We start from the raw sequence: 17,156 nt of genomic DNA, 5'->3' as shown, positions 1-17,156 counted from the left end.
CTTTTGTTTTCTTGAGTATATTTATTAACAGTTCGTTCTTCGGGCCCTTGCTTCCTTCACTGGTTCCTGGAGCCGGCCCTGCTGGGGTGCAGTCTCTGGGATGGAGTTTGGGGACTGAGGGACATGTGGGGAAGGGGTGCAGGCTCTGGGAGGAAATTTGGAGGCTAGGGTATGTGTGGGGATGAGGTTGAAGGATCTGGAAGGGAATTTGGGGGTGGGAGAGGATGTGTAGGAAGGGGGTGCAGGCTCTGGGAGAGGGTGTGTGGGAAGGGGAAGGGAGTGCAGGTTCTGGAAGGGAGTTTGGGGGCAGGAGGGGGTATGTGGGGAGGGAGTACAGGCTCTGGGAGGGAGTTTGGGCATGGGAGGAGTTACATGGGGGTGCGGGGTCTGGGAGGGAGTCGAGGGTGCAGCGATTACCTGGGGCTCCAAGGCAGGGCAGGCTGGGGGGCTTCCGCACGCTTCTGCCCCAAGTCACCACCCCCGCAGTGTCCCATTGCCCGCAGGGGTGCTCGGGGTGGGGGCAGCATGTGGAGGCACAGCCCCGTCCCTGGGCCGCAGGGAGGGGCCAGCAGCCACTGGAGAGAGCAGGAAGATGCCACTCAGTTTTGCTGCACTGATGCAGGCAGCAGGTGGGGCTAAGGGAGAGACCTGACCCCAAAACTGCTTGAGCCCTGCGGGCCACATTGGGGAGGCTCGTGGGCCGCAGATGGCCCATGGGCCGGGAGTTTGAGACCCCTGAACTAGAGGGTAGCATATTTTGTACCTATCTTCCACTAGGAGTAATCCTAGAAATTTCAGTCCAGTAAGGTTCTTTTCAGTATCAGGTAAATGAGTCAAATGGTAATTAAAACATAACTATAAAATACCTAAATGGATATAATGATAGGGGCAAACTAGGACAATTTCTATAAAGCAAAAGTAAACCTTGTGGATTTATTGGAATACTTTGAACATGTCAACAAAATAGTGTATAAAGAAGAACCAACCAATGGACATAATTTATCTGGATTTTTAAAAGGCCTTTGAAAGTCCCTCACAAGAGGGATTTAGGAAACTCAGTAATTATGATGAGAGAGCTAAAGTAATGTCATGGATTAAATAGTGGCTAAGAGACAGAATAGAAAAATTGTAGAGAAGTAGTAGCAACATCATAGTTGAGTTAGATTCTGTTTGTATACTTGAAACAATGAGTTGAGAGTTAATTTCTTTATTTTGTGTGAAAATAAATATATTTGCAAAAATGCAATTTGCAGAACACAAACTCTATATAAAGATTGGATTTTTTTAAGTAACTCTCTTAAATAATTTGAGTTCTAACCAAGTTAAAATGAGCCTTTAAATTGTGTGCATTTTAAGTCTCATGTTTGCCAGGCCACTCTAGCTTAAAAACTGTGGATGGTAAAAAATGAAAAATCTATGCATGAGAGATTTAGGGTTTATCTCTGGGGTTATGTACTTAATTTACTAATTAACAAAAAGAAAAATAATAGTATGTTTCAACATAACTGACAACTTATGCATGGCAGGTAGCCAGTGGATAACAAGTTATGTCTGCTAGTTCTGTTTTCCAACATTGGGAATAGAGAAATTGTTGAAGCGGGCTAGATACCTGCCAGGGAACAAGTTGTGAAGAAGGAGTGGAACTCTAAACTCTGCTCAACACTTTTGCTAAGATCCTAGTCTTTGAAAATGACTACATGGTGTGGTGGATGTGCTAGTGTTGAGGTTTGTTTCTCTGGGTTGGGAGGAGTCTACAGTCCTATTGGATTCCTTAACTTTTCATTTTTTTGCTTTTGAGATGGTGTGTTATGGTATGTTTTCTATCCACCAGTCTTAACTAACAACTTAGGGTGAAATACTTGATCTGTTGAAGTCTGTGGAAGGTTTGCCATTGACTTCAATGCCGTCAGGATTTTAGTCATACTGTTTTGTATAAAGGAAGAAATAGTTTAAAACTGAGGTGCCCTGAGGTTCTGAGCTGGGGCCTGTAGTGTTTAATATGTTTATCAGTAATAAAGGGATAAACACTAAGTAGGAAAATTTGCAGAAGACAAAATTATTTAGGATACACAAGACTAGAGACAATATGTCTTGAGTCAAAGTCCAGTGAAATAAATGGGAGTCTTTACATTGACTTCACTGGGCTTTGAATCAGGATAGTTGTGAGGAATTTCTGACACCTAACAAGGCTTGGTGAATGGGCAGCATGCTGGCACACTGGTGATAAGTGTGAGGTAATGCATGTCTGATGTAATAATCTGAACAACTCTGACATTGTTACATTCTAAAGAAGGCTACATTGAATATAAAACATGCTTAACATGATGTCTATGGCCACACCGAGAATTGAATTCAGAACTTCTAAGTTCCAATTCACTGCTTAACCACAATTCAGCCAGGCATCTAAAACAGTCCTCTGCTATTTCTTCTATAGGAGACTGTGGGAAATTTAGAAAAAGCTTTATTCACTTGCACTAAAATACTGTGTTAGGATGATAGAATGTGTGTGGTGGTGGAAGAAGGAACATTGAAAAAAACCTTGTGACTTTCTGCTACATCAACTGCTTCTGTTCTCCCTGAAGAACAGTCTTGCAAACCAACCACAAGAGCTTCCAGTGCTGAAAAGGATCCTACCAGCTCAGCAGTCAAAAAAGTTAGAAGCCACTCGGAGGGAATGGAGGCCAGCAGCAAAGAGAAGCTGCAAAGATGGGAGAGGGCAGCATTAGCTAGGGTGGAAATCTAGGATTTTAACCCATATGTTACCTAATATTTTTATAAAAAGCAGTTTTTCCTGTAATTGCATGTGATATCAGCAAAGCCTCTTGATTAAATTATAGTCCCATGCATGATTTCTGAATATAATATAGATATGTATGACTGGCTACAAAGACAATATTAGGGTAAAATATTGACCTGAGGAAAAGAAATAGTTTGAGACAGTGGCATATTATCTAGAGTTTCTGGTTTCAAACAATTTTCACTGTCCAGAGAATTGTTTCCCCACTCCCAAGGGATAATTCTTCACAGTTTTTATCACCAGTCAGTATATTTGTTGTTATGCTCCTTGAATTTTATCTGTTGCCACCTGCTTACTGAGTCACATGTCTTCCTCCTGCTTCCCTTGCTATTTGTCTTTTTCCTACTCCTGCCTCCTTTATAAACCTCTTCCTCCTGCTGGTTCCATAATCCATTGTTACTTTCTCGCCCCCCACTCAGTTCTTCTTTCTTCCCATTGTCTCCGAGATTGCTGTGTCTCAATTTCCTGGCCTGAACACCAGCTCCTCCCATCTCATCTAGACAATGACCAAGTCCTGCCAATTCCTTCTCCACATCTCTAAAATCTGATTGGTCATCTTTGTCTCTGTGGCTGAAACACTTATCCAGCCTCTCCATGCTTAACAAGTCTAACCTGTTGTTTAAAAACCTCTAATGTTGGGCTCCCACAACCGCACTTGGAAGCCTATTCCAGTACTTAACTATCCTGATAGTTAGAATATTTTTTTCTAATATCTAACATAAATTTCCCTTGCTGCAGATTAAACTGATTTATTTCTTGTCCTACTTTCAGTGGACATGGAGAATAATTTATTTCCATCTTTCTTATCACAGCCCTTAACATGTTTGAAGATTGTTGTCCTCATCTGCATGTTCTTCCTTTCTCAAGACTAAACATGCCCCATTTTTTTAACCTTTCATCACAGGTCAGGTTTTCCGAACCTTTAATCATTTTTATAACTCTCCTCTGGACTATCTCCAATTTGTCTATAACCTTCTTAAAGTGTGGTGCCCAAAACTGGATATGATATTTGACTGTTTTGCAACTGCATCACAGTGTTGCTCATATTCAATTTGTGAGCCATTAAAATCCCCAGATCCATTTCAGCAGTACTACTGTCTAGCCAATTATTCCCCATTTCATAGTAGTTCATTTGATTTTTCCCTTGCACTTGTCTTTATTGAATTTCATCTTGTTGATTTCAGAGCAATTTTCCAATTTGTCATGCTTGTTTTGAATTCTAATCATGTCCTCCAAAGTGCTGGCAACCCCTCCCAGCTTGAAGTCATCTTCAGATTATAAAAGCATACTCTCACTCCATTATCCAAGTCATTAATGAAAATATTGAATTTCAGCAGTCCCCTGTGAGGCCCCACTAGATACCACTCTTCTCACTGAACCACTAACTTTCTCTTCTCCTTTGTTCCAAGTTTAAGCTTCTTATTCTCACATTCAAGACTCTGGCTCTGCATACATCTTTGCTCTCATTTCGTCAGTGAATCCTGCTTCACGTTTCCTTTTGTTTCCCTCTTTCACATCTTGGCAGCCCTATACAGGATGTTCGAAGTGTCATTTATCTGCCATAACATTCACTCATTTGGCAGCCCTATAATTCCTTCCTGCAATTCTACAGGGATGTAACTCATCCAGCAGGGCTTTTTGCACAGTACTTCTTCCTACATTAGGCGCTTCAGTGGCACTTGCTCTTCAGTTTACCAGGGGAGCGCTCTACCTCCTCTCTCTCTCTGCTCCTGTTAGTTTGCAGACAGATAACTATCCAGTGAGACAGCAATGGTGACACCAAGAAGAAGGTTAAGTGGGGAGACAGTACATACCTCACCAACACCATGCACCACCCACCAATCCAAGCCGGCAGTCACAGAATCCCATTCACTAACTCCCACAACCTCAGCAGCCCACTCACCCACCTTGCTGGCCCAGTAACCAACCCCTGGCCAAGGCATTTCCCGACAGTCCCCAGTCATCCAACTTCCGCATGTACTTCTTCACCCCCTCCTCTTTGATGCCTGATGGAACCTCATCCAGCTACTTACTCACCACTCAGATACTCCATGCACTTCTCAGCTAGCTCCACCCTTTAACCCAGCATTCATTGCATCATCCATGTACTTTCCCCTGGAATCCCTCCACCCAGCCTCTTTCACAAAACTCCCCATCGCTAACCCACCTAATTAAAAATACTGTCACTCAACCATTATATCCATAACAATGTTTAAAAAGACTGAATCCTCCGCTCATTTTCCTAGTGTATTTAGCATTGACTATTTAAATTGTAAGCTCTTCTTGGATAGAGCTGTGTTGTCTTTTGTGTCCTGTACCATGCCAAAAATGCTCTTGGTGCTTGTAGACAAGCGCTTCGCCGCTCGCGGTACAAATCAGCCCGAGACCTCTTACTTTGCAAAACCCAATGTCCTTTTATTTCCCTGTGTTCGTTTCCACCACCATCATATGCAACTCTGTACAATTCAATAGGAGTTAGGTAGCCACCCGGGGGACAGCTAGTTCCTGTTGCTAGCTAGCAGCAGCAGTTCCTTACTCCTCCTGTTCTCCCCCCTTCCTTTCCACTTCCTTCCTGCCAGCTTTATAGGCCTTCTCCCCAGCAGGCTCGCAGGTGATTACTCTTAGTCTCCTTTAATGAGCCACACCCGCCAGCTCCAATCAGTTCCCCTTGATGGGAGCTGTGCTAGCAGGTTCTGAGCTAACAGGGGCTGGTTCAGTGCCTCTTAGGCCAGCACTGTGTTACAGTGCTTTACCAGTAATTAATGACCTCATGCTTATTTAATTAATAAAACCACAAACATTTCCTGTTATAAACTTGCCCAAGATGATCATTAATCTACGTTGGTATTATTTTCCCTGAGTTCTTTTCAAACTTTCATTGAATTGGGGGTCATATCAGAGTCATAAATGTCTTTATTCTCTGTATTGATGTTTCTAGTCTCCAAGAACATATTTCTGACGTTCTCTGAATCTTACTTTGAAAATCATAACACAGCTTTTGTGATTTTTATGACTAAAACCTTTTCCCTGTATAAATTGTCTAACTTATGCATGTTGGTTTATGCTGCCAATATTAGTCTTTGTCTATGTGCAATAATTCTTTGTTTTTTTAAGTCATTGCAACATGGTGTGTGATTTTGAGTAACATGTCACACCGGTTTGGCATAAGCAGCAGTCATTGTTTCTCAGTGAAGCAGCAGTCAGAAATAAGTTCCTCTAATATGATCACATTATCTACTGATTTATATTTCTGAACTACCACCTACTGTATCATTCTTACCTAATTCATTTGCTTTTTAGATATTCTGACTGATGAAATTAACGTTCAGTTTACACCTAATGCAATGTGTGCTGTGTAAGAGTTAGCTTGTGGTTTTTATACTTTAAAGTATTAGGAAGCAGAAGGGAACAATTCATCTTCATTAACATCCATTGCTAATACATAACAAGATTTCTTTTCTTCATTCTTCTATTGGAAAACGTTTGTCACGATATATAATTTTCTTTCATCTCACACAACCTCTTATCATGTATACTCCGTCACAGGTATTGCCTGGATTTTTTCCTTGTTTATATTATGGAAAAATATAATTGATTCCTAAAATTGTTGCAGCTCAGCAATTCTCCATTTTTTTCCTGTATTGCTGTCCCCACTTTACAAAGAGAGAGGATTTTGTGATCTCCTCCTTCTAAAGCAGTGGCCCACACTTTTTCCCAAACAACTTCCCTTCTCCTTTCTCCCGTGCCTGCAGGCTTGTTCCTCTTCCTTAATACAACGTATCCAAACCTAATCTGTTCCATCTGGTAGCCAATCCCCTGCCTAGGGTTCTCTTTGGACTTGTGCACTGGCACTGTCCTCCATGCTCATCTGCACCCAGTGGCACTAACTATAGGTGACATGCAGCAAACGACAAGTTATAGTATCCCATGCAAACATGAAGGCTCACCAGCAGCATAATAGGGAGCGCAGTTCACAGCAGTGAAGCTGCTATCACAGAGCTACCATGCTGATTGGCTGAAGGATGGATAGAGACTTGCTCTCCTTCCTCTTACAAATGACAATAGAGATTCAAAAGTTTTTTTTTAAAAAGGTGAAACAAACAAAAAAAAGCTCTTTTTCTGAACCAAAGCAATGTGCTGGAGGCTTAAGAGAGTATGAAATGTTTTCATAACTCCTTCCCTAAAGAATCCAGTGTGCATATATGACCTGCACAACATGGGAGGGATTTGGCTTCACCCTCTATGTATTTCCATATATGGTCGTCTGTATACTGTTTCAGTGGCATAAACAACACATGAGGAGCCATGGGAGAATTCTCACAGTATATATTCACACACTATGTTAGGCTGCTGCCCATCCCACTAACCTTGGTCCAGGGGACATGGCAGGAGCAGGCAGAGATATAGTAGTGAGCACCACGTGGGTGTCTGAAGCAGAGAGTAGGCAGCTCTTGGAAGGCTGTCATAAATGTACATCAAAGACCATACTGACTCTCTGGAACAGCCCAGAATCTCAAGGGTGTAAAGGTGGCTTGAAGCCACATTTGCCCTCCCTTCCACTGTGCTGAACTTTCACATGGTGAAAAATTGTTTAAAGGAGAAATAAGAATATATCAGGGGACTTAGGCATATGGGAAGATACTGGCAGCAGAAGATAAAGTTTTTATTCTTTAGATAAACTATATAAAGTAGGACACTTTCCATTTTAGCTTGTACATTTCTGAGACACAAAAAATCTCTCTCCATTTCATTCAGTGCCGCCCAAAGCCCACACCCCCTCCCTCACCCCAGCTCCCTGCCCCCTCCTACACCCAAACTCCTTCCCAGAGCCCTCACCTCACACCCCCAACCATACCCCAATCCCCTGCTTGAGCCCCCTCCTACACTCAAACTTCCTCCCAGAGCCCACACCCCTGCCCCAGCCCAGAGCCCCTATCCCATACTCCAGACCACTTGGCCCCAGCCCAGAGCTCCCTCCTGTACCCCAATCCCACCTGGCCCCATCCCAGAGCCTTCACCCCCCCCCCCACCCTGAGCCCCTCTCGCACCCAATCTCCCTCCTGGAGCCTACACCTCAGCCCAGAGCCCCCTCCTACACTCCAAGCCCCTCATTCCCAGCCCTACCCCAGAGCCCACACTCCCAGCCAGAGCTCTCACCTCCCCCCATACCTCAGCCCCATTCAATAAAATAGAGAGAGCCACCTCCTACACCCTGAACCCCTCATTTCTGGCCCCATCCTGGAGCTAGAACATCCAGCCCAGAGCCTTCACCCCCTCCCGCACTTCAACCCTCAAGCCCCACATTTCTGGCCCCACCCTGGAGCCTGCACCCCTAGCTGGAGCCCTCATCCCATCCTGCACCCCAATCCCCTGCCCCAGCCCAGTGAAAATAAGCGAGTAAGTGAGAGTGGGGAAGAGCAAGCGACAGAGGAAAAGGGGATGGAGTGAGCAGTGGTGGGGCCTTAGAAGGGGCAGGGCCTTGGTGAAGTGGCAAGGCAGGGGGTGGGGCAAGGATGTTCAGTTTTGTGCTATTAGAAAGTTGGCAACCCTACTTGCCACAAGAACACACTCTTGCTAACATTTCCTGTCATTCCAAAGTGTGTTATAAAAGCTATAAAACTAAAATTCAGTTAGGCTTTGATGGACTGTATAAACCCTACACTGGTCAGGAAAGGGTTGATAAACTGCTGTGGGGTCAATCAGTCCCATCCCGCTGCACCTGTAAGAGTTATCAGGCTTGAAGGAGGTGGTTAAAAGAAGAGAGCTAAGCCAGCTCCATTGAGGGGAGGCTAGGGAGCAAGAGCAGATCTCTTGTGCTAACTTTCTGAAGGAGGGCCTGACTGGGGCCAAGGACCTGACCATAGACTGTTAGATGCCAGAGTCTGCTTGAGGGAAGGTAGGCCTGACACAGGAATGTTGTATTCATTTTATTACCTGGGACTATTTTGTTCCCTTTTTCAGGGATTTCTGGTATGTTTCACTGTTTTATTCAGGACCTTTTATGGATTAAATGAGACTACTGCTGTTGACACCCCTCCACCCCAAAGGGGATGACTGCCCACAATAAACCTCTGTTGGTTTGCCTCCTGCTGGAGTCCATGCAGTGATTTATCATGAGCTCCAAAGCAATATGCTCATAGAGGTTTATAATTTCCTGATTTCTAAATTAAATATACCACACCATTCTAAATTAAATGTTTTACAGGTGTTCTGTAGTTATAGATAACATTGTATTATCACCATTTTGCTGCAGTTCCTTCTTTCCTATTAGAGGATAATAAAGATATGTATTATTTTGTTGTTTGCAATAAATAAATACTTTTACAGTTAAATCTGTCATGAAGGCTTTTCCAGGTCATCTATTGTAGAGTTAACTTTTGAAATGCTGTTTGCCCAACTAAAGGGTGAAAAATGTATTCCTTTCTGAAGTATCTAAAATTTGCCCTCTGCTGTACTGTGCCAAACTACCAGAAATTGGTTCCATTGTTGGAGACTATAAACTCTTGGTTCCACAAGAATTTAAATAGCAACTTTCTATATTTTGTCACGATGATGTATTTTTCTATTATATATGCATACCTATGCAGTCTTTCTTAAAACAGTCCTGATGCTGAATGTCACTTAACTGATGTAAAATTGGGGAGTGGGGGATGGTTGAGAAATTGCACATAATCATGTTAGCCCTGGAAATAAAAAATATTAATAATTAAATCTTATTAATTAAGGTTGGCTTATTGAAATATTGTGCTTTTCACTAAAATAAATGAACCAAGTGACTTGATTCTATGCTCCCAGTATTTCACAGAAGTAAACATAGCTTTGAGTCATATATATTTTTTTTATTTTTCAGTTTCCATTTGGTAAGGAATTACATTAGGCAACCCTACTAATGTGTTCTTAAATTAAAATGTTACATACTCTCATTTTCAAGTACGAAGTACAGGAGTTTAAACATAATTCTTCATTTCTAAAGGTATGGAATGATTCCAGTCTCTAATCCAGCTCATGTTTTAACTTTAATTAACTTCATTTCTATATATCATATTTTTATTTTCATTGTTTTTAGGGGGTCATTTCTTCCATTACATCAAGAACAGTGGTGACTCTAGGCATAAGCAGACTGAGCAATTGTTTAGGGCCTCAAGCAGCTCAAGGGGACCCCAATTTAGTATTACCCCCAAAATACCATTCATCTTATTTAACATGGACTTTTAAATGAGTGTATTAATATGTGTTGGTTTGTGGGAATAATGCAGTTAGTATCTTTAGGACGTGAGTGAGGTATAAGTAAGGAGGAGAGGTCAAAAATATTCCTGTTTAGGGACCTCAGGTGGCTAGCACTGCCTCTTATTAAGAAATATGTTATCTTTAAGACTTTGAGAAAGGTAAAATATTCATTGTCAGTTGTGGGTTGTGCTTCAGTATAAATTAGGAAGTAGAGATAGTGGTGTTAGTCATCAGCAAAAGATAAATAACTACCGGTAAGAGAGAATGCTACAGATAAGAAACAGGAAAGAAGTAGCAGCAGATAACAAGCTTATATACCTTTGGACAGATACAAAATATGCTTATATAGCTCTGGAATGTATATATGTCTTGCCATCTTATTGAACATGGAAAATATTGGGTCTGTCTATAAAACATAATTCAGGATTTATTGCATATCAATACACCATGCAGGATAGATACAATGAGGCTTGCTGGCAGACCACCTCAAGATATCTTTTCAGGCATTGCGAAATCAAGTCAGGTCAATAATTAGAACCTCTAGGAAAAATCCAGGTGTTGCAGGAAGGGTTATTGTTGATTTGCTGGTACTTTTCCTCTGTCAGGATTGAACCAGTGCCTACCATGATGTTAGGGAAGAACAGTTCTGCTTGAGGTGCTGCCATCTTTTGGGTAAGCTAAGTTGAAGTATTGACCACTAGAGTCATTAAAGATTGTTCACTCCTGAAATTTTTTCATAGATCAGTGTTCTCTATCTTAAGTATTTCTAAAGTGACTACCACTATGACATCCAAGTATGTAATCCAGATGGTAGGCAACTTTAATTGTAGCACCTTAGAGACTAACACATTTATTTGAGCATAAGCTTTCATGGGCTACAGCCCACTTCATTGGATGCATAGAATGGAATGTATAGTAAGGAGATATAGATAACGTACAGAGAACATGAAAAGGTGGGAGTTGCCCTACCAACATTGAATCTGTTTCCCCATGTTAAGTATCCTCACACCTTCTTGTCAAACTGTCTGTAATGGGCTATCTTGCTTATCACTACAAAAGTTTTTTCTCTTAATTAATTAGCCTCTTAGAGTTGGTAGGGTAACTCCAACATTTTCATGTTCTCTGTATGTTATATATGCTTACTATATGTTACATTCTATGCATCTGATGAAGTGGGCTGTAGCCCATGAAAACTTATGCTCAAATAAATGTTAGTCTCTAAGGTGCCACAAGTACTCCTGTTCTTTTTGTGGATACAGACTAACACAGCTGCTACTCTGAATTTAATGCATTCTTTAGCACCAGACTTTTAGAGCAAATAAGTTTAAGAGCATTAGGTTCAGGATTATGTTCATAGCTTTTTTCTTCTTTATCTCTTTAGAATCATAGAATATCAGGGTTGGAAGGAACTTCAGGAGGTCATTTAGTCCAACCCCCTGCTCAAAGCAGGACCAATTCCCAATTAAATCATCAAACCATAATATTGCAATAAATTTACTCTGATCCCAAGAAATATATGGCAAAATAGAATATGGGGAAACAGTCCTCCCCCAATATATCAAAAGTATATAAGACGCCCTGATGATTTTTACAATGATAAAACTCAACAATTCAGAAGTTACTGTACGTTAACCCATCTGTTTTTCATACCTCTGTTGTCTCCAGCAATAAGGCAAGGAGGAGTTTCTATCATCATATTGAAAGTTTTGCTTAGAGTTGGCAGTATGTTGGGAGCATAACAGGTTAAGATCCAGAAACCTTTAGTTTACAACTCAATTACCAACTTCTACACAAACAGCTTAATGCCACAACTTATGTTCTGCCTGTGAGGCCTTGACAACATCTTTGCATCAGATGGTAATAATTAGTAGTTTAGTTACTTTTACAGTATTAACTCCCACAAGACTCCACCAGAACTTGAGCTCTTTGTTGTATTAAGTGATCCAAAATCTGCTATTTTTGCAGGATAGGCTTTCCTGGTTCTGTTGCTTTTTTTTTTTCTATCTCACTTATGTTTCACAGAGATTTGAAAAAGAAAATGCCAGAGTGGTAGTTTCCTGCCTGCTCCCCAAGAGTATTTCTTTTCCTTGGTTCAACTTCCATATGTGTTAACTTTGTAATTCCACCCCATTGGATTTCAGATTTGTAGTCAGTTTCTCTCCCCGCAGCTATAGCATATCCCCTGTTCAGAGGTAATAGGGAGCTTAATATTGCCTCCTTCTTCCCCCCTTCTTTGTCATGTGATAGGTAATACATTGTTGTCATTAGCAACCTATAGCAATGGACAGCACAGTAACTGCTACAGTTAAGGTTCTTTTATAATCTAAATTATTCATAACTTTCCCCAACTTTAACCTTTCAGGCTGAAATTTTATGAATTAGACTCAGCTTGAAGGTGATTTTCCCTACTACCCCAGAAAATATGAGCTGAGCAAAGGCAGTTCAGTGGCTGTTGAAGAAGAGAAGAATGGAAAAAATAATTCCTTCGTATATAATGCTTATAGAAGTTAAATATGTAAATGTCGTGTTATGAGAATGAAAACAAATGCAAGATGCTAAATGAGTCTAAAAACTAAATACATTATTGCAGAATTATATTGTATTTGAGAAATGTGTGATCATGTTAAAGTTAAACTATGTTGCAAGGCATATGCACAAGGGGACAGAGATGAGGTCACATGTGCAACCTTAACTTTGGCATTTTCTAACGTTTGAATATACCATGCAACCTTGAAGTTTTTTTTAATATACTCTCTTTGATGGGATAGTATGTACAGGTAATATAGTTTGTAAAGTGCTTTGGATCCCACTGGGTGAGGTATGCTGTTAAATGCAAGATAATTTTTCATTATACAATAATTTTAATTTAATTACACTATAGACTGTGATGAGTGAGCCAGTGCTAATGTTGCACAGTACCATGTAAGCAATAACAATGTGGTTATGAACTCAGTCTCTCTCCAAGGGCTGGCAAAAAGCTGGGAGACTCATTAAAGCCATGCTGTCATCTCTCCAATGAAGAGTCTTCTGCTTCTTAGTTTGTTAAATCAAATCGTTGTTTAGAAAGCATTAGGTAGCAATCTTGTCTGGATCACCCATCATCCTGTATGAAGACGCAACAAAATTCCCACCTGACCCTTGCCAGCCATATTTTGATGGCTAGGGGCCTAATTATTGGGGCTCAGTCCTCTGAGGTGGTGTGCATCCTCATGTCCCATTGTACCTTGGTGGGGTGGAACTGTTTCTAGATCAGCAGAGATTGTAAGGTATAGGGTTGCTTGTTGGAAGGATGGAGGTTGCTGTAGCTTGAGATTGGTGACATTGTAGCATCTTTACAGGAAAAAGGAAAATCTAGGGAAGAAAAAGTTGTTGTACTGTGAAAAGCTGTTTACTCTGTGATCAAAAACAAGGTAAAACCAAACTTGAGATTCTTTTGAGGGTTTTGTTTTTGAAATTTTGATTTGAAGGCAAGATTTTGTATTTCAGGTTTCAAGCTTGCGTTAATTTATTTTATTATTTATTTATGAGGCCCTTAAGGCAGGGTATTTTCCCATAACAATCTTACCTGTTTTTTGTTGTCTCTTTGTTAAAACACTTGCTTTGAAAGCTATTTTGCTTTATTGTTGGTTAAGAGAATACAGTATTTTTCATTGTTCAAACTGATTAATGTTCTATCACCATGGAATATGATTTAAAATCAAAATATATCTCAAAAGGCGAATATTCCTAAGTTTAGTATGGATTTCTTATCTGTGCAATATTATGTCATTCGTCTCAAATCAGTGGCCCTTTTTTAGGTGGTAGCAAACAAATTTTCACAAAGAACAGCCACAAAATCTGTGTGTTTTTTAAAAAATAAGGCCTTTGCTGCTCCTGTTCCATTATGTTTATATTTTTAAATGGGAACAAGGAAGAGATTTTGTTAATCTTTCATTAGTTACTCATTAAATATTTTTCTTTCTTTCGTCCACACAGTAAAAAATCTTTTAATTGGTTATTAACAAAGATAATATGATAAAATGTGTGTGTGGGTTTGATGCTGTTTCATAAATCTAAATAAAGGTCATTTGTATCAAAGCAGAGAAAGAGAGGCCTAGATTGTACCTGTCCCCTTATTTCTGCTCAATGAGCCTTTGAGCCCCTAAGCAGGGGTCAGACACACTGTCGTCCTTGCAATTTTGGCATAATAAAGCCATGTGAGTCTAGTAACAATTACAGGGTAGCACTCCCTGTGCTAACATACAATCCACTGCACCAGCCAGTACAGTTGGGTCAGTGATTGGGCAAATGTGTCATGCATTCCCTTTAAAAGGTTGTGGAAGGGGTCTGTTGTGCCTTTGCACACAGTCATGATGCCGCTAGGAGTGGCTGGCAGTACAACTACTACTCATAATGAAGGCATGCAGTCATTTAAAGCACAGTCTTTCATTGCTGTTGGACAGGTTGATGAAATGTTCCACCACGATCTTAATGCTAATATTGTTTGGATGTTTACTAAACAGTCATCCAGTCCCATATTTAGTAATGAAGTTAAAATGAACACCAAAGGATGACATGAATTTGCATTTTCAGTTGGATATAGATTAACAATGGTTTCTGTCTCAATCTCTGGAACTTTAATATTGGTTCTGAATGCAAAAAAGAAACGTAACATGAAGATGGTCATGGTTGTTAATGGCTTGTATTAGCTGGAAGCTATAAAATCATCCAAGGACTCCGTTAGTGTTGGAATAATAATGTACCAAGACAATCACCACATGGTGAAATTTTTTGCAGTTCTAATTCAGTGTTATTAATAATGAATAAAACTGCAATTTTCTCAGGTTGCTGGGGGCAATGGGGAATTATTTCAATGAATATTTCAGCACATTAGTTTAATCATAGTTCCACAAAATTCAAGTGGGCAATATTTTATACTTCTAAGTTCAGTCTGCTAAGGGACCATAGTCATTAAATTGCAAACTATTTGCACTGAGATCCATTCTATGATTTACTAACCTTGTTAAAAACACTGTAAAAGAAATCAAGCTGTGCCATTAATACTTGTAATTTGATGCTGCATTTGTTAATGGGCTCACTGTGATTAATGTTTTTAGCAGTAGACAGAGCATTCTGAGACGGGCAGGGCTGAGCTCTTTAATGCCTACCTAGGAGTAAAAATGTTCGAATATTGCACATTTTTGTAATATATATTTTTGCTGGAATATTTTCCTTAATGCCACTGAAATATAGGAGCAGTACTGAAATTATATGTATTTGCTATATGTAAAAACAGTGCAAGTTCTGGTAGGTACTGACATGTGTTCTCTATTTTGTAGCCAACTGCATGACTTCTGGCGCTTGGATTATTGGGAGGATGATCTGCGCCGGCGAAGGCGATTTGTTCGCAATGCTTTCGGATCCACTCATTCTGATGCCCTCCTCAAAGCTGCTGTGGAATATGGTCAGTACTAACTCACCCCCTTTTTAATAAGGGGGCTACTTTGGTGACTTCTATGTCCATATTAGAGTGCTGAGGGTTGTCATTTTTTTTCTCTCACATCCTGGTTTTAGGAAGCTGTAACAGGAATTCTTTCAGCCTCATTTCTTGTTGGGCCAGAGGAATTGCTCTTGGATGCTGTGAAACACTCACTCTTCCTAGTTCCCAAAGGCTTAGCAGTATTTCTTTCAGCAGTAGCAGAACCAGGTTTAGAGCAGCGGCACAGCTGGGGGGCGTGATGGGTCTTTGGCGGTGCCACCTTCAATTATACCTATTGGCTTGAAAAAGTGCCACATATATACATAAAGGCCACCCCCCTATGCCATGGTACCCCTTATTAGTGCTTCCACTGCCTTTCAAGCATTCCCAGACTCTGTTGGCCCTAGGATTCAGACTGGGATAAGGAATCAAACCTGACTCTCCTGCTTGGCAGAGTACGACTCTTAGGCCAGTGAGATGATATAGCATAGCACTTCCATATAAGACCTCTTTTCAATGAGGTTTATAATTTTTCTGTAAAAATCTTGAAAACATTAATTTGGCATACATAATCTAAACCAGGAGCAATATTTATCTGCAAATTGTGAAATACGTCAGTGAACCGTTGTTTAAACAAAGCTGCTTAGCAGTTGTGCTCAGTGCTTTTGGGCAGTCATGAGCCAAGCACTTTATCGCGAGGTTCTCAAACTTTTCTTTGAGGCCCACCCAACATGCTATAAAAACTCCATGGCCCACCTGTGCCACAGCACTGATTATTTGCATGTAAAAGACAGGGCTGGTGTTAGGGGGTAGCAAGCAGGGCAGTTGACTGGGACCCCATGCTACAGGGGCCCCCCCACAAAGCTCCACTGCTCAGGCTTCAGCTTCAACTCCAGGTGGGGCTTCGGATTTCAGATTTCTACCCTGCTGGCCCTGCTCTGTTGAACAGAGGAACTTCAGAGCTAATCTCCAAACACCTGGAGGGGTGATAGGCTTTTGTGGACAGTCTTTTATTGGGACATGCTTACAAGACTCACCTGTGACACCAGAGAGTTAGTTTCAGGGGTTTATAAGAACATAAGAGTGGCCAATGTTTCATCTAGCCCAGTATCTTGTCTTCTGACAGTGGTCAATGCCAGATGCTTAGAAGGAATGAACAGAACAAGGCAATTATCGAGTGATCCATCCCGTGTCATCCAGTACCAGCTTCTGGCAGTTAGAGGTTTAGGGACACCTGGAGCATGGGGTCATGCCTCTGGACAGCAGAATGAACCTTAGTGGTGCAAGAGTCTAGAAGGAGATACATTTTTCAGAATTAGGGCTTGTGCAGTTCTGTAGACATCTACAAAGGCATTTTTTTTCAGGAAAGGGTCCTGTCCACCTTTTTAATTTATATTTCTAATTGAAAATAAAATGGCCCCAGTATTAATTTCCACTATATTTGGATGTAAACAAACTTGAGCCAGCATTATTCTTAAATAAGTTTAAAAGTAGCATACTGAAAATTGGTGCAAGGAAAATCATTTTATGCAAATATGAGCTAAATCATGCAGCCCATTTGCAGCCAGAGCTCTCAGTGAAGTCACGGGAAGTTTTGAGTCTTAGATATAATTCATGCTATATAGTTAATCTGTGGAACTCATCACTTCAGGATATTACTGAGGCAAGTAACTT

At 40.8% G+C, this 17,156-nt stretch overlaps 1 protein-coding gene across 10 annotated transcripts in view; it reads left to right on the top strand.

Annotated features, from left to right (window-relative positions):
* NBEA (neurobeachin) overlaps positions 1-17,156 on the top strand; it is an 881,590-nt gene that overhangs the window by 539,689 nt on the left and 324,745 nt on the right. For all 10 annotated transcript variants that reach the window (XM_050937106.1, XM_050937099.1, XM_050937102.1 and 7 more), the window contains one exon: positions 15,343-15,467. In XM_050937106.1, the coding sequence (XP_050793063.1) occupies positions 15,343-15,467 (125 nt within the window). The remainder of the gene's footprint in view (positions 1-15,342; positions 15,468-17,156) is intronic.

Source organism: Gopherus flavomarginatus, chromosome 1 (assembly GCF_025201925.1).
Source record: "Gopherus flavomarginatus isolate rGopFla2 chromosome 1, rGopFla2.mat.asm, whole genome shotgun sequence".
Classification (NCBI taxonomy): Eukaryota; Metazoa; Chordata; order Testudines; family Testudinidae; genus Gopherus; species Gopherus flavomarginatus.
Note: the sequence above shows the minus strand (reverse complement) of the source record. Positions and strands in the feature narration are given on the sequence as shown.